General features: G+C 44.3%; 1 protein-coding gene across 1 annotated transcript in view; it reads right to left on the reverse strand.

Moving 5' to 3' along the window:
- LOC126336002 (agrin-like) overlaps window positions 1-26,985 on the reverse strand; it is a 1,245,461-nt gene that overhangs the window by 352,868 nt on the left and 865,608 nt on the right. The window contains exon 4 of the mRNA XM_049999480.1: window positions 11,550-11,777. Coding sequence (XP_049855437.1) covers window positions 11,550-11,777 — 228 coding nt within the window. The remainder of the gene's footprint in view (window positions 1-11,549; window positions 11,778-26,985) is intronic.

Consider the following 26,985-nt stretch of genomic DNA (forward strand, 5'->3'; position numbering starts at 1 on the left):
GGCGCCTACACCCCTTCTGCAGCAAATCTGAGTTTGTACACTGATGGAACGTAGGCGGAACGTCTCGCATTGTTGTTTGTTATTCAGTGATCGCGACTGATCGCCACGATCGCCTGTGGAGAAGATGTAGATAGCTGCTGCGTAGACAGGTCTTGTCTCCCAAAAATGCGAAGCTCTTTTTCCTCGCTGGGTGACGGTTTTGGATCCTGGTTTCCTCCGAAGTCTATTTTCTTCTGTGAACCAAATGATGATGGAAACTCGTGTCCAAAACGGTCATGCACCGAGACAATAGAGCTTTTTATTTATAGGAGACCAGACCTGTCTACGCTGCAGCTATCTACATCATCTCCACAGGCGATCGTGGAGATCAGTCGCGATCAGTGAATAGCAAACAACCATTGCGAGACGTTCCGCCTACGTTCCATCAGTGTACAAACTCAAATTTGGTTCAGAACGGGTGTCCTAGTACCAGGCGCCAGCGCCTATAACTTCAATGCTCTGTATGTCGTTGGATGACTTGCCCAGACACAGGTTCCTCTTCTCGATTTACTCCTCAAGAGACCCTCAACAATCGCTGGAAGTCTGTCATACCATTTCTAGAGCATCCTGTAGATTGTGAAAAGTAATCGCTCTATGAAACTCCCTTGGCATACATCCGTTATTTTTAAGTCTCAAGATTTCTCTCCGATGACAGTGACATGGTGTATTCTGTTTTCTAGAAACTGTTAAATCCGATCACACAATTGGTCAGATATTCTTTACACCCGCCTTCTGTTGAAATGCTACAGTGTCTTACTGTACCGAACACCTTTTGGAAGTCAAGAAACATGGCATTTGCTTGGGCACCGTTATGTGCTGCTTTCTGTGTCTCGTGCGATTGTTGTTACCGGAATCCATGTTAGTTACTGCGGAGGAGATTTTCGGTCTTCGTGAGGGAACGCCCGTTTGTGTTTCCGGAAACAGTCGCTGCCGGCTGTCTGGGACCTTGTGGGCGGCAGAGACGAGCAACAAACGCTGCCTAATGGACGGCTGACGGCGGCGGCTTCATTAGAAGTTGCCTCGCGTTTTTCGGCGAGAGTGGGGCGCGGCCGCCCAAGTTTGGCCGTTGCCGCTGCCGTTGCCGTTGCCGAGGCGCTGCTAGACTGTCCGTAATTTATCGGCTGCGGGAAACTGAGACAGGTCACGCTGCCGAGATCAATAGCCACAACTATCGCCAGCAGCGGGCCCGCTAATGCGGAGGGCCAGCCGAAAGGTTGGGAGGGTGTCCTGCAGCCACTGCGGACCACGTCCTGGCGGTGACCTATGCAAGGCGTGAGGTTGTACAACCACCTTTCGAAGTTCAGAGCACGTCGGTCGGGTACTCGGCATCTACATACATACTCCACAAGTCATCGTACGGTGCGTGGTGGAGGATACTCTGTACGACAACTAAACAAATGGTTCAAATAGCTCTGAGCACTATGGGACTTAACATCTGAGGTCATCAGCCTCCTAGAACTTAGAACTACTTAAACCTAACTAACCGAAGGAATCACACACATCCATTCCCGAGGCAGGATTCGAACCTGCAACCGTAGCAGTCGCGCGGTTCTGGACTCAAGCGCCTAAAACCTCTCGGCCAACTCGACCGGCCCACAACTAATCATTTCCTTTCCTGTTCCCGTCGCAAATAAAGCGAGGGAGAAACTGCTATCTATATGTCCCCGTATGAGCCCTAATTTCTCGTATCTTATCTTCGTAGTTCTTACCAGAAATGTACGTTGGTATCAGTAGAATCGCTCTGCAGTCAGTTTGAAATGCCGGCTCTCTAAAGTTGCTCAAAAGTGCTACTCGAAAAAACGCCGCCGTCCCTCCCGGTATTCCCATTTGAGTTCAAGAAGCATCTCCGCTCGAAACTACAGGTAACAAATCCAGCAGCCAGTCTCTAAATTGCTTCAGTGTCTTCCTTCAGTCCTATCTGGTGCGAAGCCGAAACACTAGAACAGTATAAAATACTCAAAAAAGTTTGCAATTGCGTTCTGTGTACGATAGAGAGTGTTACAAAAAGGTACGGCCAAACTTTCAGGAAACATTCCCCACACACAGATAAAGAAAATATGTTATATGGACATGTGTCCGGAAACGCTTAATTTCCATTTTAGAGCTCATTTTAGTTTCGTCAGTATGTACTGTACTTCCTCGATTCACCGCCAGTTGGCCCAATTGAAGGAAGGTAATGTTGACTTCGGTTTTTGTGTTGACATGCGACTCATTGCTCTACAGTACATCAGTACGTAGCAACAACAGGTTAGTGTTCATCACGGACGTGGTTTTGCAGTCAGTGCAATGTTTAAAAATGCGGAGTTGGCAGATGCCCATTTGATGTATGGATTAGCACGAGGCATTAGCCGTGGCGCGATACGTTTGTATCGAGACAGATTTCCAGAACGAAGGTGTCCAGACAGGAAGACGTTCGAAGCAATTGATAGGCGTCTTAGGGAGCATGGAACATTCCAGCCTATGACTCGCGACTGGGGAAGACCTAGAACGACGAGGACACCTGCAATGGACGAGGCAATTCTTCGTGCAGTTGACGATAACCCTAATGCCAGCGTCAGAGAAGTTGCTGCTGTACAACGTAACGTTGACCACGTCACTGTATGGAGAGTGCTACGGGAGAACCAGTTGTTTCCGTACCATGTACAGCGTGTGCAGGCACTATCAGCAGCTGATTGGCCTCTACGGGTACACTTCTGCGAATGGCTCATCCAACAATGTGTCAATCCTCATTTCAGTGCAAATGTTCTCTTTAAGCATGAGGCTTCATTCCAACGTGATCAAATTGTAAATTTTCACAATCAACATGTGTGGGCTGACGAGAATCCGCACGCAATTGTGCAATCACGTCATCAACACAGATTTTCTGTGAACGTTTGGGCAGGCATTGATGCTGATGTCTTGATTGGGCCCCACGTTCTTCCACCGACGCTCAATGGAGCAAATTATCACGATTTCATAGGGGATACTCTACCTGTGCTGCTAGAACATGTGCCTTTACAAGTACGACACAACATGTGGTTAATGCACGATGGAGTTCCTGCACGTTTCAGTCGAAGTGTTCGTACGCTTCTCAACAACAGATTCGGTGACCGATGGATTGGTAGAGGCGGACCAATTCCATGGCCTCCACGCTCTCCTGATTTTCCTGTACCAAAGTGTTTGAGGTCACGCTGGTACGTTCTGTTGCTGTGTGTTTCCATTTCATGATTAATGTGATTTGAAGAGAAGTAATAAAATGAGCTCTAACATGGAAAGTAAGCGTTTCCGGACACATGTCAACACAGCATGTTTTCTTTCTTTGTGTGTGAGGAATGTTTCATGAAAGTTTGGCCGTACCTTTTTGTAGCACCCTGTATGTGTCGTGTGACTAGAGCCTTCCGTCGGGTAGACCGTTCGTCGGGTGCAAGTCTTTCGATTTGACGCCACTACGGTGACTTGCGCGTCGATGAAGATGAAATGATGATGATTAGTACAACACAACACCCATTCCCTGAGCGGGAAAAATCTCCGATCCAGCCGGGAATCGAACCCGGGCTCTTAGAATTGACCTTTTGTCGCGCTGACCACTTTTTTTTAAATAAATCTGATCGGGGCGGACGTCGTAAGACACCCTTTTAAGTTCGTTGTTGATCTATTAACTCAGTTTTTTTATTACAGAGGGCAGCTAACCCGCTGACCGAACACGCTGAGCTACCGTGCCGGCATCACTCAGCTACCGGGGGCGGACTCCTATGCAGATGAACCACTCTTTCTTAAAATTCCCCCAATAAACCGAAGTCAACCATATGGCTTCCCTACTACAGTCCTTGTATGCTCATTTTATTTCATATTCCTTTCCAGCGTTACGCCTAGCTGTTTAATTTTCTTGACTGTGTCAGTCAGCTAGTACTAGTACTATGTTATGAATGTTTTATCTATTAATCTGTATTAAGTAACATTTTACTACAATTAGAGCTAGTTGCCATTCATCACGCCAACTAGATATCTTGTATGTCATATTGTAGTCTCCTACAGTCACTCAACGATGACACCGTCCCATACACCACAGAATCATCAGGAAAGAAACGCAGATTGCTGCTTACCCTATCCCCCAAATCATTTATATGTGCAGAGAACAACAGTGGTCCTGTCACACTTCCCTGAGGTTCTCCTGACTCTACCCTTATCTCTGATAAACATTCGCCGTCGTGGACAACATATTGGGATCTATAACATGCGGAGTCACTCACATATTTGAAACCTACCCGTATGCTCGTATCTTCATTAACAGTCGCCAGTATTGCACATTGCCAGATGCTTTACGGAAATCTAGGAATATGGAATCCGTCGGTCCGTTGGTTGCCCTTGATTCATGGTTCGCAGGATGTCATGCGAGAAAAGGGGAAGTTTTCTATAGCTACGCTAATCTGTGGACGGAATCACTTTCCTCCCAATGAAATGTATTCGCACTGAGAATATTTCAAGAATTTTGTTGAAAACCGATGTTAAAGATATTGGTATGTAATTTTGCAGGTCCGTTGTTTTACCCTTGTGTACAGGAGTTACTTGCGATTTTTTTCCCGTCAATTGGGCTTGGCACTGGACGGGAGATTCGCGATACATGCAAGCCATGCAAGCTAAGTAAGTGTTTGTTGTTGTGGTCTTCAGTCCGAAGACAGGTTTGATGCAGCTCTCCACTCTATTCTATCTTGTGCAAACCCCTTCGTCTCGGAATAACTGCTGCAGCCTACATCCTTGCCTTGTGAGTCTGCTTGCTGTGTTCGCCTCTTGGTCTCCCTCTACGATTTTTACCCTTCCTCTCCCCCCCCCCCCCCCCCCAATCTTCCCTCCAGTACTAAATTCGTGATCCCTTGATGCCTTGAGTCAAATCATCCCTCTCTTTTCTTTTAGCCAAGATGTGCCACTAATTTTTCTTCTCCCCAGTTCTGTTCAGTACCTCCTCATTAGTAACGTGGGCTACCCATCTAATCTTGAGCATTCTTCTGTACCACCAAATTCTTAAAGCTTCCATTATCTTCTTGTATATACTGTTTATCGTCCACGTTCAGTTCCATACATGGCTGCAGTCCTTGGAAACACTTCCAGAAGAGACTTCATAACAAATATATACTCTATGTTAACAAATTTCTCTCCTTCAGAAACGCTTTTCTTGCCACTGCCAGTTTATATCTTATATCCGTCTACTTCACCCATCATCAATTATATTGCTGCCAAAATAGAAAAGCTCATCTACTGCATTAAGTGAGTCGTTTCCTAAGCTAATTCCCTAAGCATCACCTGATTTAATTCGATTACATTCCATTATCCTTGTTTTGCTCTTTTGATGTTCATATTATATGCTGCTTTCGAAACACTGTTCATTCCGTTCAGCTGCTCTTGCAGGTCCTTTTTCTGTCCTTTTTCTGTCTGTGACAGTAGTACAACGTCGTCAGGAAACCTCAAAGTTTTTGTTTCTTCTCCTTGAACTTCAATTTCTAATCCAAATTTTCCTTTTGTTTCCTTTACTACTCGCTCAATGTACAGATTGTGTAATATCGGGGATAGGCTCCAACCTTGTCTCACTCCCTTCTCAACCACTGCTTCCCTTTGACACCCGTCGAGTCGTCTAACAGCTGTATGGTTTCTGTACAAGTTGTGAAACAGCCTTTCGTTCCCTTTATTTTACCCCTGCTACATTCCCACTTTCAGAGAGAGATTCCAGTCAACATTTCCAAAAGCATTCTCTAAGTCTACAGATGCGATAAACATAGGAAAGTCCTTTCTTAACCTATCTTCTAAGATAAGTCTTAGGGTCACTATTGCCTCGTATGTTCCTACATTTCTCTGGAATCCATACTGATCCTCCTCGACGTCGACTTCTATCACTTTTCCCATTCTTCTGTGAAGAATTCGTGTTAGTATTTTGCAACCATGACTTATTAAAGTGATAGTTGGGTAATATTCACACTTGTCAGCACCTGCTTTCTTCGGAATTGGAATTGTTATATTCTTCTTGAAGTCTGTGAGTATTTCGCCCGTGTTATATATTTTGTACACCAGATGGAAGAGATTTGTCACGGCTGGCTCGCCCAAGGCTGTCAGTAGTTCTGACGGAATGTCGTCTGATCTCGGAGCCTTGTTTCCACTTAGGAGACAGACAGAAAAAGATAACCAAACTGTTTATTATTTAATTTATTTCAGTGTGAGACAAGTCTTCCAATACGTTCATGGAAAAATGTTTTCGGTTGCCAACTGAGCCACAATTGCACTTAAGTATGCACCTCTTCGTCCGAAGCAAATCGGACACCTTGAATGTGTTTCTTCATGGCTCCAAAAACACATATATCGCATCGAGAGAGATTGGGACCTCATGTGGGATATGTACGGTATTCCTAGCGAAACGTCTGCCTGCTAGTCGAGACAGACTTGACAACATATGGGCCCACCAGTCACTGGTGTTGAGAAACAGCCAGAATCGTTAAAACTGAACAGATCTCAAGGACACGATGGAATCCCTATAAGACTTTACAATGAATTTTTGGTTGAGTTGGCCTCTCTTTTAAGAATAATCTATTGTAGATCCTCGAACAAATAAGGTGCCCAGTAGTTGAAAGAAACACAATTCACATCCATCCACAAGAAGGGTGGTTGAAGTGATCCAGAAAAATACCGTCCAACAGGCTTGACACCGATTTGTTGTAGAATATTAGTGCGTATTCTGAGTTCAAATGTAATGAGATATCTCGAAAAGGATGATCTCCTCCATGCCAACCAGCACGAACCCCGAAAACATCGACCACGCCAAATCCAACACGCATTTCTCTCCCTGGAGAAACTGAAAGCCGGATGCAATAGTTATTGATTTCAGAAAAGCATTTGACTCAGTACCACATGTACAATTATTATCAAAAGTGCCCACAACAAGTCCAGTGTCTAGGAATGTTGACGGATGGCGTCATTCTGTTGCAGGATAATGCCGTCCCGCATGTTACCAAAGTTGTTTCGACTACACTGCAGAAGCTCCGCTATGATACCGTTACATATCCCCCATATAGTCCCGATCTCTAAAAATGGCTCTGAGCACTATGGGACTTAACATCTATGGTCATCAGTCCGCTAGAACTTAGAACTACTTAAACCTAACTAACCTAAGGACATCACACAACACCCAGCCATCACGAGGCAGAGAAAAATCCCTGAGCCCGCCAGGAATCGAACCCGGGAACCCGGGCGTGGGAAGCGAGGACGCTACCGCACGACCACGAGATGCGGGCAGTCCCGATCTCTCCCCATGCTATTTCGCTATAGATGTACTAACAGTTATGGCGACGTCTTTTGAAATAACGAACAGTTTACTTAATACTTGACCATCTGTCCCGTATTCATTTGACTACACCTTATATTTTCATATTCCTTTTGGTATGGAGGGAGGGAAATATGAGTGTGTGTATGCCTCTCGTATGTCATACTCATAGCCACTAGGCACAGGATGCGAAGTGTGTGAGGAAAGTGATGAGACCGATTTTTATCTACCGATGTTATTATTTGTTTCAAAAAACAATAATCTTTCAAAGTAGTTTCCCAGTCTTGGTGGCAGCGCTGAAAGGCTTCAACTGGTAGGGTCTTTAACATGTGGGTCACATGCTTCTGAATGTTCTTCAGGGCTCCAAAATGACATTCACTTAAAGCATTTTTCAATATCAGGAGAAGAAAAAAGTCACAAAGACAACAGGAATGTCTTTGTGTCTTTGGAGATCACAAATTCCGTAATGGTTACAGTCGCTCTGAGCACTATGGGACTTAACTTCTTTGGTCATCAGTCCCCTAGAACTTAGAACTATTTAAACCTAACTAACCTAAGGACACCACACACATCCATGCCCGAGGCAGGATTCAAACCTGCGACCGTAGTTCCGTAATGGAAGTGGTCGTGTGACAAGGGGCATTGTCATGAGAGAGGAGGTTTACGGGCGCTAAACAGCGTGGTCATCAGCGGGCATTGTCATGAAGCAGCTTCGTCTTCAACGTCCGGTCTCACTCTATTCACCTTCTTCCTGAGCCTTTCAAGAATATATTTGAACAACACTTAGTTGACAGTTTGTCCTGGGGGAACAAATTCTTTATGCTCGATACCCCAACTGTCAAAAAAGAACATCAGCCTTGATCTGATTTTTGATTTGCTCATTCGAGTTTCTGTCAGTCGAGGAGATATCTCTGTGTGCCACTCATCACTTTGCCGCTTTGTCTCAGAATCGCACTTAAAAACCCGAATTCATCACCAGTGATCACAAGTCTGAACCATTCGCGGTCATTGGCAATTCTCTCAAGATCAACGCATACGTTTCTTCGATTGTCCTTGCGGTCAGTTCTGAGGTTTTTCGCCACCAATTCGGCACAAAACCTTTCGCATGTGCAAATTTGATCTATGCTGGAAGTATTTAACTTTAAAATGCCAAACCATCATCCCTATTGTTGAAGGTCAGCCTGATCTCATAACAGCACGTCAACGTTCCAGGGTTGTCTTCGGTTTTGAAACTGAAGATCTACCTGTGCGACGTTTATCTTCAACGTGTTCCCGGCCTTCCAAATATGATTTGTGCCAGCGAAAAACTTGCGTTCTTGATGAGGATTGTTCCCCATGGGTCTGTTTCAACTTTTCAAAGTTCACACTCGTGGATTCCTCAAGTTTAACTTGATGGCATAACTTGGCTCTGTATTCCGCTCTTCCACTTTCGTAATACACAACAAAAACATAGCTTCACTGATGGCGCTCTCAAAAATCACGTTGTGGCTGTACGGAGTTGGAACTTGGACCGAGCATCTTTAATGGATGAACACAGAGTTGTACACAAGTAGGAGAACGCAACGTTACCAGATCGATTGCAGTATTGTCAGTCTCATTACTTTTCTCACGCACATGGCACATGTGACACCAGAACTACTGCGCAGCCTACCTCGAAAACTGGTTCTTGTAATAAATCAATCAGAGGGAACAATCAACCTGCTACCCATACACATTGAGGTCGCAGAAGTAATGGGATACTTCTTTGAATTTTCTCGGACCTCCTTTTGCCCGATGAAGTGCAGCAGTTCGTCGTGGCATGGACCCAACAAGTTTCTGGAAGTCATCTACTGAAATACTGAACCACGCTGCCTCCATAACCGTCGATAATTCCTAAATTGTTGCCTGTGCAGGATGTTGTAAACGAAATGACCTCTATTATGTTCCATGAATAGCTGCAAATGGTCTTATAATATCCGAATATAACCATCTCCATTCAATGACTTGGAACAGAGGATCGAGTCCATTAATGTAAACTCAGCCCAAATCATTATGCAGCCACCACCAGTTTGCACAGTGTCTCGTTGACAACCTGGGTCTATGGTTTCGTGGGGTCTGCGCCACACTCGAACCCTACCGTCAATTCGTGCCAGCTGAAATCGCGGTTCATCTGACCAGGAAACGATTTTCCGGTCGTCTCGGATCAAACTGATATGCTTACGTGCCTAAGAGAGACTGTCAGCAAAAGTACTCGCGTCGATCCTCTACTGCCGTAGCCTATTGACCCCAAATTTCGCCACAGTGAACTAACGGGAACGTTTGTCGTACGTTCCACATTGATTTCTGGGGTTATTTCACGCAGTGTTGCTTGTCTGTTAGCAGTGACAACTCTTCGCAGACGCCTCTTCTATGCGTCGTTAAGTGGCCACTGCGTTGTCTGTGGTGACAGGTAATGCCCGGAATTTGGTATTTTCGGGACACTCTGCACTCTGTGAGTCTCAGCATATTGAATTCCTAACGATTTCCGAAATGGAATGTCAAACGCTTCCAGCTCCAACTAGCATTACGCGTTCAGAGTCTCTTAATCAAAACACCACGTCGCAAACATTTTCATGTTAATCACCTGAGTACAAATGATAGCTCCGCTAATGCACTGATCTTTTATACCTTGTGTACGCGATACTGCTGCCATCTGTATGACGCAGAGTGGTGCTGATTTTACCACATGGAATGCACGATAACAGCTATAAATAATATTCATGTTTGACACAGGTCAGATTCCCATCATAAAGGTCGATATCGGACTCTCAGTATGGAATATGCCTTGCTCGGGCACATTTTGCACTTGTTGTTCATGCTGCCTAACAAAATGTTGAGAAATCCTTGGGAGATGTAGCCCCAATCCCCTGTCAAGGCTGTTTTCCGTTCTTGCACGCTTCGGAGACGGGGTGTCAATTTAGAAACACATCTGCCAAGAGCCTCCTAGGCGTGCTTTATAGAATAACACAGGCCATTCCATTCTTCCAATATGTTCACTTTCCAGTGTGTCCGACACACCAGCAATATTGTGTGGGCGAGCTTTGTCGTCCATAAGTAGGAAGGCGGAACCTATCGCACCCAAAAACAGACGAACATGGTCCAAAATAATCTCCCTGCAGTGCTATTAAGATGCAATGGTACCTCGTACAAAGATATGCAGCAGTGTTCGGCCATTGTGCATTATGCCTGTCCACACCACAATGTCTAGGCAATAGTGAGACGTTCGTGAACATTCCGTGGTGTGTAACGTGTTAACCCTCATTCTACACACTAACTGGTGGCCAGAATCGCTTCCACCGCGAAGCGATATTCGTTGTAGATATCACTCTGGAGCACTGATGCTGCTGCTTTGAACTCTTTCTCGACGATGGCGTTTAACATGTTTCATAGCATTCAAACCAGCCTGATTCCATCGCCACGAAACGGTTGTGGCACAGAAACTTGCACCGGTACCGGCTGCAAGGTCTCCAACTATCTACCTAGAAGTGAGATGTCTGTTCCTTCTCGCCACAATGGCTACATATCCATCCTATTGCTTTCAATTAGTGTTCTCACCTCCAGCGATACCTTGGAGCACACCTATTACTGTGGTCATACAGGTGATACTTCGATCTAATTCGAACCGTCCAACTGCTCGTGCTCTATCGTAAGATCTCAAATGATGTCTTCCAGACGGTGCCAAACTGCACGGAATGTCGCACTAAATGGTCCCACAAAAAACTTCGTCAGACACAGTACTGCATGAACTGTCGAATGGATACAGAGCGTTCGTGCACAGGCTTCCTACAGTTAACACGTCCTGCCCTCTACATTTCGTTTTACTGTCACTGTTCATTTGGTCTGTAGTAATTGTCAGTTGTTCAGTAGCAACAGGCAATTGTTCCTTGGCAAGAGTCAGATGTTTCTTAGCAACTATCAAGAAGTGTACATTGTAGGGTGGATATCAAACGAAAAAAAATAAAATAAAATAAAAGTAAAATAAAGTAAAGAAATGAAAAAAAACATTGAATGCACTGAATTCCGTTCTCGGCATGTTCTTCCTCCCTGTCATTTTAAAAATATATGAAAACAAAGACAGAATAGTCTGCAGCACTTAATAAGACTACAGAATTGTATGGAAGGAGGTCCGCCTACCGCCTTTCACAGTGAACATTGTGAAGAGCCAGTAGTGTGGCTGGGAGGGTATGGTAGGTTTCGGCGTGTGACTTACCGCAGGGCCCCCTGTACCGCAGCGTGAGGTCTCGGTCGCCGTCGCGGCAGGCGGCGGCGCGCAGCTCGCATTCGGAGGCGTAGTCGACGCCGTCGGAGCCGCAGACGCGGGCGGCGTGGGCGGGTGTGGGTGGACACGGCAGGCAGCGGCACGTTGGGTTCCCGGAGGCGGAGAGCTCGCAGCGCGACCACGGTCCGCACTCGAGCGCCGCGCACCGATCGCCCGTCTCTGCCGTGTCAGACAGAGAGAACGCCTTGTGATGGCGACCGTGCCAGGATGAGAGTAAGTGGCGCTAAAAAGAATTCATCAACTCTACCACTGCTTCGTTAATTTATTCACTACACTACATGTTTCAGAAAGCTGACTTCGATTCGATTATTAGTGGTCTATTCACAGAAATGAAACACCCCTTATTATTCAACGAACAGAACTGAAAACCCGACTGGGGACGGCAACACCGTGCGGCTTACGCTTGAGAGATTGGGAGCGGAGGCAGTGATGGCATACACTTTAGTAATGGAGTAATGTCACTCGCTACAACACCTGTACTAAAATGTTAACGCATAGCACCACAATTCAGCGTACACCGACAGCTTTGTTCGACGGTACTCTTTGCACAACGTTGCTTGGGCAGCGTTTATTAACGATGTAATGTGCATGAACTCACGTGTCGTATAAATTAACCACTGGCCATTTTAATTATTATACTTCATTTTCCCGTAAAAAATCAAATGAAATTTCTCTTTTTTTGAAGCTATGTCGTCTCTTTCGTACAGTACCACTCAAAAGAAATTCGTAGTTGTGGTGTTATGTTGTCAGTATTGTTTGCCTGCGGTCACAACAGAGCTTATGTAACACTTGTTGATTTTTTCTTATTTTTCCGAAGCCACAGTCATCTAAGTTTTTTGAAAAAGTATTTCCGGAATTTGACTGAATATAATGCGCTCATTTTACTTTCTAGATATCGGCCTCAGGCCATTTTCAAGTGCTACAAAATAAAAACAATTTCATGTACAAATAACAAAACGCAGGACAAAAAAATTACTATTTGTTACTTGAACTTTTTTTGTTTATTTATTTTAGAGTAGCACTGAAAAATGTCGGAAGGCGAAATCTGGATCGTGAAATACATACATTATGTATGGTTACATGGCAGAAACATCTTTTCGCCTATGACCGTCACTCCATTAAGAGCTTCACGTCTGCGTGGTTGCAGATTAACTGGTAAACAAGCAAGGTTATGCTATGACAATGTGAGCCACTATTCCTTCAGCTGAGAAGTATTTTGTAATTTGCTTTTGTGGTACATTAGTCATTAACTATTGTTACTTAGGCATTAAGACACTGTTTACTTACAAAGGTAACTAGCAGCATGCCAAAACACAAAAAAAAAAATAATTGGCTGATGTGAGACAAGCTGTTGTGAATGCTTTGAAGAAGGGAAAGTCACAGTCTAGAGTTGCTAGAGACTACGGCATGTCATAGCAACAAATAAGTGTGTGGAGTCGACGGCACAAAAGCGAAGGAACGAATAAGCAAAGGTCATGTATTCCTCGGAAAACAACAATGAGGGAGGATCGTACTATCTGTAAGCAGTCGGCTGCTCATCCAAGAAAATCGGATCGACAATTTAGGAATGATCTTTAGCAGCGTCATGGACTGATCCTGCAAGTCTACTGTAAAACGTAATCTGGTAGCAGGTGATTTAAATGGTAGAAACCATCACGGAAAACCCTCATAAATTAAAAAAATATGAAGGCCAGAACAGAGTTTTCAAAGAAACATAAAACTTGGAGTGCTACAGATTGGTCTAAGGATTTATGGAGTTACGAAAGTAAAATTAAAGTATTTCCTTCTGAGACTGTGCAGTACGTAGGTCGACCAAAAAACCAAAGGGACAACAAAAAGAATGTGGTTCTGACTATTAAGCATGGTTGTGGCAGCATCATAGTCTGGGGTTCGTCGTCTAGTCCAAATAGAAGGAAAATAGGTCGTTTCCTTAGAAAATAATATGGTTCCAAAGAGGAAAAGGTAGATGGATATTTCAGAAGGACAACGAGGTATAGTAAGAACCTGCAGTCACATTTTCTTTTACGGACATTTTAGTGTCTATGTACTCGACAACTGTCATCCACTTTTCATCGATAAAGCCCTTCAGTACTTGTAAGCTAATGGTTTCCGGGCGATTTATGGAGATCGATTAATGACTTCTTATAGATTCCAGTTTCTGGGATTACTTGCAACATCATGGCCGACCAGGCTACCAGACTGTTCAGAAAGCTGTACGACACATGACAAAAAAAGTAATAGCGTTGCTAAATTGAATAACGCTCTTAACTTAATATTAATACTCATAGCAATACTTTTAATAGTTATACTATTAATTCAAGGGAAATTATCTCTTCGCCCATTAATGGCTTCAGGTTTTATGCAAAGTCCATTCCTGAGATTGTTTTCTTTGATCTTCTATACTGAGGATTACTATTCAGATTTCACACTAAGAATTCATTTACATTTTCAACTGAGTTGACGTGCAGTTAATCACAGTCGCTTAGGGTAATACATTATGAATCAGGCAATGGATGAAAGTGCACAGTAATTAAAATGAGTTATTTAGAATGCGTCTATCATTCTACGTGGAGTGTGCGCCGTGTTGAAACTTCCTGGGGGTATAGAAAAAAACCGATCCTATGAAACCCAGCTTGCTCTCTTCGTCCACAGAACCCAAAAAGCAATAGATACGGGCGCCCAGGTTGATGCTATGGGCCTTGACTTCCGGAAGACATTCGATACAGTTCCGCGCTACCACGTGATGAACAAAAGACAAACATACGAAATATCAGACCAGCTGTATGACTGGGCTGAAGAGTTCCTAGCAAACAGAACACAGTGTATGGTTCTCAACGGAGAGACGTCTTCAGACGTACTCGAAAAAGTGACTTTGGGCTCAGTGCAGGGAAGCCGTATTCGGCCATTACTTTTCACAATGATATAAATGACCTACTGGATTACGTCGACATTTCCATGTTGCTGTTGTATACAGAGAAGTCACAAAGTTAGAAAACTTTAACTGAGTACAAGAAGACCTTCAATTGACTTTCAGTACAAACATATGTGAAGTACATTGACCAGCCACATTAATGTGACAACCTACCAAAAGCCTGAGTAATGAACGGTGCGAGGCGTGCAGAAGGAGAGTCAGTGATGTCACGGCCAGCTGCGCTAGGCTCCTTGGTTGAGGATCAGTGGCGCCAAAAGCCCGATCGAGATGGTCCCACAGAGTCTCGATTTGCAATAAATCTGCGGAGTCTGGTGGCCAGGGGAGTATGCTTAACTCATCCTGATGCTCTTCGAACCACGTACGTGCACGGAGAGCCGTGTGACACATTGCTTTCCCCTGCTGGTAGATGCCGTCGTGCTGAGGAAAACCAGACTGTACGTAGGGGTGGACATGGTCCCCAAGGATAGAGGCATACTTGCGTTAGTCAATTACGCCTTCCAAAATGACGGTATCTCCGAAGGAATGCTACAAGAACATTCGCCACAACATAACGCTCGCTCCTCCGGCCTGAACCCTTCCGACAATTGCTTCAGTGAGTTTTCAGATGCTTCGCATCATACGTGCCAACGGCCATCTCTCCGATGGATCATAAAACTTGATGCATCTGGAAAGGCCACCTGTCACCACTCAGTGGACATCTAGTTGCGGTACTGGGGTGCAAATTTCACCCTTAGTGGTCGAAGAACAGCAATCAGCATGGGTTCATGGTCTAGGCGCCTGCTGCAGCAAAGCAGCAAAGTTCACTGAACGGACGTTGAGAAGACACTGTTAGTAGCTCTAGGTTCATCTGGTCGGTGAGTTGTTCAACAGTTTCATGTCCATTCGGTCGTACACATTTCCGCAGATATCATTCACATTTGTTAACTGTGGTTCGTGGGTCACCGCAGTTGCCTTGGCACCGGCTTTGGATAGCGCTGTTTTGCCATCCTCAGTATAATTTGACCAAACTTGGCCAGATCGGAAGTGGTTTCACCCTTGGCTCAAAATCCATAGTCATGCCCCTTTGGATGTCAGCTAAATCGCTCCTTTTCTGCATTACGATAACGAATGCACTGTTTTCCGCGTCCACCAGACGTATTTTATATACCCTCCATCAATTGGTGCCGCCTGCAGTCTGTGAGTGGCTATGGTACATTGTCGTCGACCATAGGCGGTGTTCACGTTACGTGACTGAGCCGAGTATCACGAAAAAGTAGCCAGATAGACCCATTTCTGTAAGACTGCACGATCGCAGAACAAGTTGAAGCAGTTACATGCTTTAAATAAATAAGAGCATGCGTAAGGACGCGATATAAAATGGAACGACTAAATAAAAATTACCCCAGGTAAGACGTATCCTATACCGTAATTCACTCAAGAGTCCCCAGTAAGTGTAGTCCACGTATTAAGAACATAGCATACAGAACCCTCGTTCGATCAATATTCGTAGTTTTCCCGATATCTGGGATCCGCAAACAGATACGATTGGTAGAGGAAGTAAAGAAGATCTAAAGAAGAGAAATCCATTTCGTCACAGGTTAGTTTATGAAGCGCGGAAGATTCACAGATATGTTCATTCAGCTCTAGTGACAGGCGCTGCAAGAGAGGCGTTCTGTGTAAGAGGTGGTTCGCCATTAGAATCCCGAGAGCCTACGTTTCTAGAAGAGTAAACAAATATATTGCTGCCCCCTACCCATATTTCGCGAAAAGACCATGAAGATAATATCAGACAGACTGGACCTCACGCCGAGGCATACCAGCAACTACTTCCGTCTGGAACATGAAATGGGGGAAACAACAGTGATATACAAAATGCCCTCCGCCGCATACCGTAAGGTCGCTTGCGATGCATTAGATATAGGTGCCTCGTGGACTTTTTTGGATGACAAAGATCCACCGCACTCTGGTTACTTGGACTGGCACATTCGTTTCTTTCGTCTTTTTTTACTAATGTAAAATTTTGGCGGTGGAACCATTTTTAAGTGCATACTATAACCCGTCATATGTTAAACTGAAGACTTACTATGATGACATCTTCTCGAGTTATTAGCCAAGTAGTGGCGTCGTGTTGTCTCAACGTTTCGACTAGTTTCTTGCTCGTAATCTCCAGGCAAAAACTTTGCGACAACACTAACCTACGACTCGGTTGATAACCAGAGAAGATTTCACCGAGAAAAATTGAGTTCTCACATAAACTTACGTTGGTTTTACATTTCTGGAATGCAGTGAGGTGACTGGATTAGAAACAGAACAACTTGACACCAAGTGTTTTTTTGAATAACTCCGACGTAGCATACCACTCACAGCCGAAAACGACATTCAACGCCGACGCTCTTTCGGCAACAAACATGAGTTTGTACGCTGACGGATCGCAAGCGGAACTTAAAGCAATGGGCCTAACAGCACTTAATGCTGTCAAACGTGCACAGTCCAGTCACAATAGCATTGCGTTAGTATTTTACTATTGAAGGTCACTGGTTCACTACCTTTTCGGACATGGGCCGCATCCTATTATCTGAACAGAAAATTGGTAGGAGGGCAAAAGGACAGCTATATCTGTGGCGGAGTAGGTACACCAGTTCATGTTCAACGGGAACGTCCCCTGATTGAAAATACATCAAGCGGTGCTTCGCTCCCGTTAAGAGGTAAATCTGTTACAACGTAACTGGAGTAAAAGGTGAATTTTATGAAATCTTGTAGCTGATAGTGTCTCAGAAAAAGAAAGGCGTTGCTATAGTCAACAGACAACACAGTAGAGACGAGAAAGGTCTGCAGACAAGTCTAAGGAACTAGAGCGAAGGCTGGTAGCTGTAGTATCGCTTTGTCCAGTAACTGAAGAGTGATTAGAGTTTCCCACGAGCGTAGCCAGGAAGAACGAGAGGAATCAGTGGAAGATAACTGATGAAGATAACTGACTTACCCCTCACCTTGCAGTCTGAAGGCATCAAGACATTGCTGAACCCGACACCTTGACCGATCTCGTACGGAACGTACAGGAAAATAGACACATTCCCACAACAGTGAAGCATATTGGTATACACCACATACTATACTGAAGAGAAATAGTGAAGCTACACAGTATGCTACTTAACTATTCTCTGAGGGTCAGCGAACCTAAAATTATCTTAATGGTACTAGAAATGTTACTGTTAGTGTTAGATGCGGTAACAAAATCGAGGTCTCGTGGTAGTGGTAATAAGACCTTTTGCACTTGTAACAATTACATTTTTGCTACTGTTTTAGCAGTATATTTTATTATGTAACACTACTCTAAAATTACTTAAAATACATTGTAATAACGAAGAACTATCGCTCTTTTTTGTCACAGCAATGTAGTACCCGACTGAGAGTGGAGGAAGATTCCGTACGGTATGAGGACATGGAGACAAGCACGTGGATATCCATCTAAATGTTAGAGCAACAGTAAGAGATACAATGTCCGTCACCGTAGCTGAGTGGACAGCGCTCCACCTTGTCATGCCGGAGGACCCGGGTTCGATTCTAGGTTGGGTTGGAGATTTTCTCCGCTAAGGGACTGGGTGTTTGTGTCGTCTTCATCATCGTCATTTCATCCTCATCGACGCGCAAGTCGCCGAAGTGACGTCACCTCATACGACTAGCACCGGGCGATCAGGTCTACCTGCTAGGAGGTCCTCACCACACAGTAAGAGATACAAATAGAGATAAGGAAAGTAGTATGGGAGACGCTGTAACTTCATTTAATATTCAGAATAGAAAAAAAGCCCACCACAATGATTCAAACAAATGTAACTTTACATGTAACGGTCGGTTGTTGTCATTAAGAAAGTGAAGTACAATGGACGGATTAATAAATAAATATATCGTACTACTGTTAGACAATCGAAAAAAGAAAAAAATAGGAATAAAAGATATAATGAATAAAATACAGTAAATAATTCGGCTATGGAATGTGATGCATCTTTTCTAAGAAATAAAGGTGTGACAAAAAGTCACGTCGGAGGCTAGCGACAATTTTAGGTAATATGCTTAGATCGGTGGTTAATCTGGCAGGGTCGCATAAAACAGTCATACAAAATATGGAGAATGACTTTATTGATCACAACATGACGCGTTTCGGAGCTATTTCCATCTTCAAAAATCCAGATGCAAAGGTAGAACAAGGATGAGAGCGTTATCACATGTATTAATAACTCCTCGGACTACGTGGAAGAGTAACAGTGAGAGTCAGCGATCACAAAATTACATCTTAATGGTAGTAAAAATAGCAGTATTAGTGTTAGTTGCAGTAGCAAGGTCGAGGAGTTTCTTATGCTACGAATACCACTGGTGACGCTCTTATGCTCGTGTTATCTATGCACCTGGCTCTCTGAAAACGGAAACAATTCCGAAACGGATCACGTGGTGATGAGTAGTCATTCTTACCCTGTTGTATGACTTTTTATGCGACTTTCTAAGAAGTAAAACGGAAATGCCGTGTGGCTAGGGCCTCTCGTCGGGTAGACCGTTCGCCTGGTACAAGCCTTTCTGACGACAGTTTTTGTTTTTCTTATTTTTTGAAGTGGAGTGTGCGCTGATATGGAACTTCCTGGCAAATTAAAACTGTGTGCCGGACCGAGACTCGAAATCAGGACCTTTGCCTTTCGCGGGCAAGTGCTCTACCAACTTACTTTTTTTTCGATCCAGCCGGGAATCGAACCTGGCTCCTTAGGACTGACATTCTGCACCGCTGACCACTCTTTTTAAATTTTTTATTTTAGTAACATTTTTTTAAAGAAACAAAATTACCTCTTCCACTTAAGGCGTTGGCCCCTATCACCCGTACTACCTATCTAGCCTAAAAACAAAAACGAAGCTAGTGCCACCGCCATTTTCATCCTAAAGCTAACTAGGACGGCCGTTCGCCAACACTTCAGGTTCCGCCAACGAAAGAAAAATTAAATATGCCTCTGAACTTTTTATAAAAAAAATAAAAGGAGAAAGGAAAGGGTATAATACTTTATTATATTCTATTTGTTGTTCATTTTGTTCTTGTGTATTTATTTGGATTCGAACGCAGGTCTCCTGCCCACTTTTTTTATATTTGTTTGTTTATATAGATATCAATGTGCGAACAGTCATAGTTAATCAAGCCTGGAAAACTAAAACAGAATGAAGACAGCATCGAAGATATTCAACATAAATAACATAAAAAGAAAGGTACCACGTAGTAGTTAGGCTTCCCAGCGACTGCGCCCACTGATAAGGATTGTTCAATATATGCTCGATTGCAGTTCGTTCTGACCTCATCTGCCACTGCCTGGAACATTCCAGCTGCACGGCGGGCTGTGAAAGGCACTCCATAGATAGTTTAAGAAGCATTTTCGATATCTGGTATGCCCGGAAATAGCATGATGTCTTTCTTGCAAATAGAGCCAGAAGTCAAGGAAATTCTTGTGTCCGTCACGACAGAGGTAATGGACCGCATGTCCACGTATCCAGGTGACGCAATTGGTTCGAGTCTTGGGGTAAAATATCTCATCCGGAAACAATAACGTGCGTGCAGATATATGCTTCGGCCTAACTCGCAAGAGATAAGCCAACATCTGCCGCACTAGGTGCCAAACCGGTTCCGCCTCTCCACAGTTGAGGCGGTGCTTGTCAGAATCTACTATATTACAACCCACACAATTGGGAGATTCTGCCATGTGGATATTTTAGAGACGTTCTTGCGTCACCAGCTTCCCATTAACGACTACGTACCATTGGGAAAGAAAATCGGAATCAAGCATGGCATCGTGTACAGTCTTCCACACCACGCGCCACCGTACATCAGGATATTTGAGTTCGACCACATTTAGGGGGCGGCGTTGCAGCATGTCGTGATATAGGCGTCGAGTCGTGGCCATTTGTGGCGTCGTGAGCGCTACACTGCAATAACTTTGTTCTAAATAGAAACGTCCTATATAAAAGAGGGGCGTTGGGATGTCCTGTAGTGGCACCGGCGCTCTTAGTGAAGCAGGTCGTAGCGCCGTCAGAAGCAGACTCGTGAGGCTCGTAGGACAACGGCGCAGCAGACATAAATGTGAGCTAACATAGACGGCAATGGCCCTATCATGGACGTTAACTAGACCGAGACCAACTTTTTCCTTGGGAAGGGTAAGAGATACGTATCTGATCTTCAGTAACATACCAACGGTAACGAAGTATCCCAGCGCTGCCATAATTCTACGGGCCAAGGATTTCGGAATGGGTAGCGTTTGGGCGACATGCGGTATGCGGGACGCAAGGTATACATTGGCATAATACGCCCGCTGAACGATGTTGAGGGATCGCAAGCGCTGATTTGCAATTCCGGCCCTAATTTGATGAAGAAGGCGTCGATAATTTAGCGTCGTCGCGCATCGCATGTCGTTCATGAAATCCAAGCCCAAGCAGCGGACAGTATCACTGAATCGTAAGGGGGCAATGTGTTCCTGCGGTAGCCCAATCCCGATGCTCAAGTCGACAGACTTGTCAACGTTGATTTGGCTACCAGAAGCTGTACCGTAGGTTGCAATCCAGTCCAACGCCGCGGCCATATCGTCAGCTCCTCGTATGACGATCATCAAATCATCCGCATATGCGGTGCAGCGATAGATGGAGCCGCCGAACTGTATCCCAGTGAGCCTGTCTTGGAGACCACACAACAAAGGTTCTAAGGCCAATGCAAATAACAATGTTGATAATGGACGTCCCTGTCGTACTGATCGGCATGGGTGCCGTCAGTCTTCCATTAACAAGAACTCGAGAAGTAGCCCCATGCAGAAGGCGTGTCAACACTGAGATAAAGGGGTCGGGATATTCCATGTGCCGTAGAACGGCCGTGAGGAAAATGCGGCCCACACGATCAAAAGCCTGCCTAAAGTCGATAGACGCCAGGGCTGCCGGTAAACCTCTCACCCGTGCAAGGGAGATGAGATCTCTGTAATGACATAACGCAGTTCTGATGTTGTTGGGTCCCCCCAAGGACATCTCATCGCTGAACAGGACGGGCAATAGTGTGCCCCGAAGACGTTCTGATTTCTAAAGATGACTGAATTGGTAAATGTATTTGGAAAGCATAATATAAACCTGAAACTACCTGCATGTCCCTATTTTTAATGCAAGCCCGAGAAAAATCGAAGCACGTGGAAGGGAAGGAGGAAATGAAGTGAAACATCGCCGGCTGAGAGGACGTGTGACGTTATTCCAGCGATTACAAAATCGAGTCAAACTGATAAAGAACGGGGCAGTACGAGCCCTCTTATCAGTACGACGTTGTCCCGCCTACGGTCTGGATGCATGCACTAATTCGATTGGGAATTATGACATAAGACCGTTGTATTCTATCCTGAGGCAAAGTGGCTCACAGCTGCTGTATCATTCTGTTGATCCATTGTGGAATCGGAACAGCGGCCGATCAAATTTTACCAATGAAAATTGCCAAACAGCCGTTTGTTTTAAGTAGCTATTTTATTTAAACAACCAATTTCGGTATCTCAATACTGCAATCTTCATGCCCCTATGAACTCCACGTACAGTCAGATACATCGATCCTTGCATACCGGAGACATCATTATATGGATTCCGTGAATTCGTCTTTTGGGTGTTTTCTTCGAAGACCAGACAATAGATATTGATGGCTCAAGTATGCAAGGATCGATATCTCTGACTTCTCTGTACATGGAGTGCATAGGTGCCTGAAGATGGCTTTATTGAGATGCCGAAACTGAATGTCTAAGTAAAATAACTACTCAGAACATACGGATGTTTGGCGATTTTCCTTGGTAAACGGTTGTAGCTGGTCCTTGTCACCCTGGGCACTAACACTAGAATTGTGTTGACGTGGATCCAGGCATGTTGTATCAGGGACAGATCTCGAGATGTTACTGACCACTGGAGTACTTCAGCACCATGTAAACTGTTCATAGAGACACATGCCGTATGTGGACGAGCATTGTCCTTTTGACTTTATTTACTCTTTCGGCATTAACAAAGGTACAAATCACGTAATGTACTAACTGAAATATTCTGATAGTTATGTAATGTGTTACAAAGTTCTTTATACGTGTCCTTATTATACTATACAAAAATACAGATATTTTTAAGCCACTCTGTGGCTGTCTGAGAGTCTTTTCATGTCCTTCAGATCACCCTTATAGCCACGCATTTCACACGCAAGTAAACAACCCTTTGACTGGATTCTCCGCACTCACATTCAGGACTGATCAATAGGCTTCATTTGGTCATTAACTTCTTACACCTACCAAGACTCGCCCTGACACGTTTCAAAGTTGTCAACATTTTCGTCGCGAGGCTGAACCTATCGATCTTCTTGTTGGGATTGTCCACCAAGTTTCGTTTCTAATGTCTTCGTGGTGTTACCACGGAGCCAGTACTTGCTGGTAATCATAGAAATCGGACTATCAATCCCAATCACAAAAAGTTGCTGCAATCCCACTGTGAAACCTGAGGAAAGCTGATTGGATTAAATATTACCGCTACAAAGAGATCATTATAAATTGGATACCACCGAAACCTAAGGACCACAAAAGATTCCCAAAACTGGTACACAAAGCAGCCATAAAAGCTGTTCGTGGCTGGGTTGGAAAACACGTCCTGCTGGACGAAAGAGTGTGAAACACTAACGTCCCGTTGAAAAATGACACCATGATATTGTCGCTGGAGAGGTTGGTGAGGACCCAGGATGTCTGTGACTAGCTGTTGCGTCGTCAGCTCCCTCAGTCAGTTCGTGTCGTGACCTGAAGTCATGGTCTAGCGGTTCTAGGCGCTTAGTCCGGAACCGCGCGACTGCTACGGTCGTAGGTTCGAATCCTGCCTCGGGCATGGATGTGTGTGATGTCTTTAGGTTAGTTTGGTTTAAGTAATTATAAGTTCTAGGGGACTGATGACCACACATGTAAATCCCATAGTGCTCAGAGCCATTTGAACCATTTTTTTGAACCTGAAGTCATATCCAATATGTTTCCATACCGTGACTGCTGTGCCTCGTTAAAGCTTCGACGGAATGGGAAATCTCACAGGTAGCCAGTCTAGTCACTGATGATGGTTATCCTGGATAGTGTAGAACCACTATTCATCGTTGAACGCAGTGCTACGCTGTTCATCAGCAATGTATGTTTCCCAGTCATGGCATCACTACAGACACAGCCGTTTCTGTCGTGATGTTAATGGCAGACTGCGTAGGGACAGTAATTCCGTATTATGTCTGCGGCTAGTCTCCGACCAATGGTGCTTGTTAATACAGAATGTTGTTAGGAGGCAACGATGTGAAGGAGGTACTATGTGCATGGTGAACAACAGGGTAATCCTCTCTGGTGTGATCACACGTGTTCGACCGGTATCTTGACAAGTATGCCTGCCATAAAATTTCCATGAAGTTCAACATCGGACCACTGTCACATCCGAATGCTTCGCAAATCTGGATATTGCATGATTCGACCAGCTGCTGTCATGACGACCCACAATAAACCCCTTTCAAACTCTGTCAGGTGATGATAATAATGATTCGCCCTAGTACATAGCACCTCCGTGTCCTTGACAGCATGAGACGCTATTAACGTTCTTTCTAGACCTTACCTGCACTAACGAAACTAAGTACTAACAACGCTAATGATACTAACAACGCTAATGGTACTAACAACGCTAATGCACTCTGATGGCATTGTAGTTGTCATAATAGATTGCAACTTGTAATGACGCAGTGACATAAAAACTTGAACACACCCGTTTTTAGAACCTGAAGACCAGCATAAATTTAATTCGCATATTTGTAAATTGCAGTTCATAGCGGAGTTCAACATGTCTGAAAGTAATCTGTGAATGTAACAAGTAACGCCATCTGTCAATAGCATAAAGACCTACTTGCACTAGTGTTTTCATTTTCCTGTATGAAGAAATTGTAATTAATTCTTCCAAAAGACTAATAATGTAGAAGCCATTAAATATGTAGAGAAAGTGAATGCAGTATGTGTAATAAATTAGCATAGCTACACGGGAGCTGCAATCGCTACGCAAAGCCTTTATTTTTGTAATAGTTTTGAGTACAGTTACAGTGTATGGCAATTGTTTGTTGTGTATGACGTGGTCGGAAAACAGCAGCACATGTTTGTGGTGATAAAGGAATGCACAAGGAAAATTTACCTGGTACATGATTGTATACGATGTTAGAAGAAGAGGAAGGACATCATGAAATCATTGATGTGTCATTGCCATAAAATGAACGATGAAGGACATGAAGGTTATCTGCCACTAAAACACGTCAACGACGACAATCTAAGTGACCCTTTTCTTTGTACAGTGCAGTTTCACAAGTAATAACACTCTCTTTATTATTAACGTAGACAATACCGTCCATTAAAGTCAGTGAAGTGGATACGTGTGTCATTCGATTATTTTTCTAACCCTCTTTCACGAAACATTTGGCACTGTTCTACCATTGCAGTAAACTGAAAGAATCAAAAAATGCACAGTATTCCTTATGTAGATAATTATCTTACTTATTTCATAATTAGTAGTATAGCTATATATGTGACTGTGTGAGTGATTATTGTGTGTACTATGAATGTAAACTACTGTGTAGTCCAAAGTGATATAAGCAATATAGTCTGGAGGCTTTCGCCAACGCTCCAATGCCGTCGAAGTTTTATTTATCACTGGTTTCAAAATTCTCAGCACATGCGTAAGAAACGGTATTTTTCCGTGTACGTGAAATTTAGTTACAGCACGGCGGTGGGTAGTCTGACGCCCACCGTCACATTTCTGCATAAATCGGTTTTGCTAAATTATAAAATCCCCGACATCCACTTTATAAACTCCCATCAATTACGTACCCGCCGATGGAACGTTCGTGGGCGGAGATGCACTGACCTCTGACTACGTCGTTTGGGTGTTTCATTTTTATTGTTGTTGTCAGGTAGGGCAGTTTGTTAAAGAAGTCAATAGCAAGCCCAAAACAGTAAGCGCGTTACATTTAAAAAGTAACCGCACTCGACCTCTGTCGCACAGTACGCTGTCCAACTGCCGATGGCCCACAGGTGCCGTATACTTTGTCCTCAGCACTATCCACTAAAAAGGAAAAGGTGCGTGCAAAGAACAGCAGCGGGGGCTAAGCAGAGTGTGTGAAAGGTTCTGCATCGACCGTAGAGTGCCCGCCCGTGAGTGCACACACACACACACACACACACACACACACACACACACACACACACACACATTTTTGGGCTGTTTCTGCGCCGATGCAGGCGGTCTAAGCCTGCAGAGCTGAGTCAAGCAAAACAAGGCAGGGTAAGACACGTGTTGCTTGCGGCCACTGGCGACCTAGAACAGCGGCCGTTGAGAGAGAGAGAGAGAAGCCGGCAGCCTTCCCTTCAGAGTGCCCGCAGGGCATTAATCAGACCAGCCGCTACCGCTGTCGCCTTTGGCACTGCCTCTGCCGCCGGCTGGCGCCGCACAATGAAGGGCTGAGACGGGCACCTCCCATAGGCACACTGCACACTGCATCTGAGATAACTCGACTCCCGAGGCAGTAGATAGATAGACCACCAACTGCATAATTCAGTGTGACTCGTGAGTGTGGAATCACTCATTAAAAAATTCGATAAGTGCGAGTAAGTCTCACGCACGGAGGGTCAGCACGAAGTTAATCATGTATACAGATCATCCATTCCCGGAATCGTGAATTACGACAGTTTCTGCCAGCTATCGATATCGAATCAGTGACACAAATGGCTATATATTTTAACTGAACTGACTTAGAAGATTACGTTTCCAACTCCGCCAAGGGACCACAGACCTTAGAATGCGAGATAAATTTTAACATGACACGTCTAGCCGTTTCTGAAAAAAACGCATCTTAGCAGACGAAGGGACAGAGAGACTGTTGTATAACAAATATCAAGAAAGTTTTTTTCTGTGAAATAGTTACAATTTATCAATTTTCCGAATTTTTTCATTTAGTTGTACTGTGAGACCTTATTTCACAAATTTCGTAATTACAGGTCAATGGGATGCACCCTGTTGATTTCGAAGAGTGAGTTTGCAAGCATCAAAATATATTACATAGACGGCAGTATCTTCTGAAAGCAATTATTTAGAAGCCTCATTTTTTACACCGCTAGGGAAGCGTAGACCTCAGTAAGTGGCATGCATTGCCACTTGATACGTCTATCCATTCTTGAGGAAAAAGGTCTTTAACCGTCGGGCAAATAGGCGGACAGACCGGTAGACAACAAAGTGTCCCTGCAAGGGTTCCGTTTTTACTGATTGAGGTACGGAACCCTAAAAACAAGGTGAATAAAAGGCACTGAGAGGAGGAAAACCTGTATGTGACTGTTCCGGCGTAACGATAAGCGACGACACGAAGAGGAAGAACGCAAGAGCAAAGAAGGCGGTGAG

Source organism: Schistocerca gregaria, chromosome 2, assembly GCF_023897955.1.
Source record: "Schistocerca gregaria isolate iqSchGreg1 chromosome 2, iqSchGreg1.2, whole genome shotgun sequence".
Classification (NCBI taxonomy): Eukaryota; Metazoa; Arthropoda; class Insecta; order Orthoptera; family Acrididae; genus Schistocerca; species Schistocerca gregaria.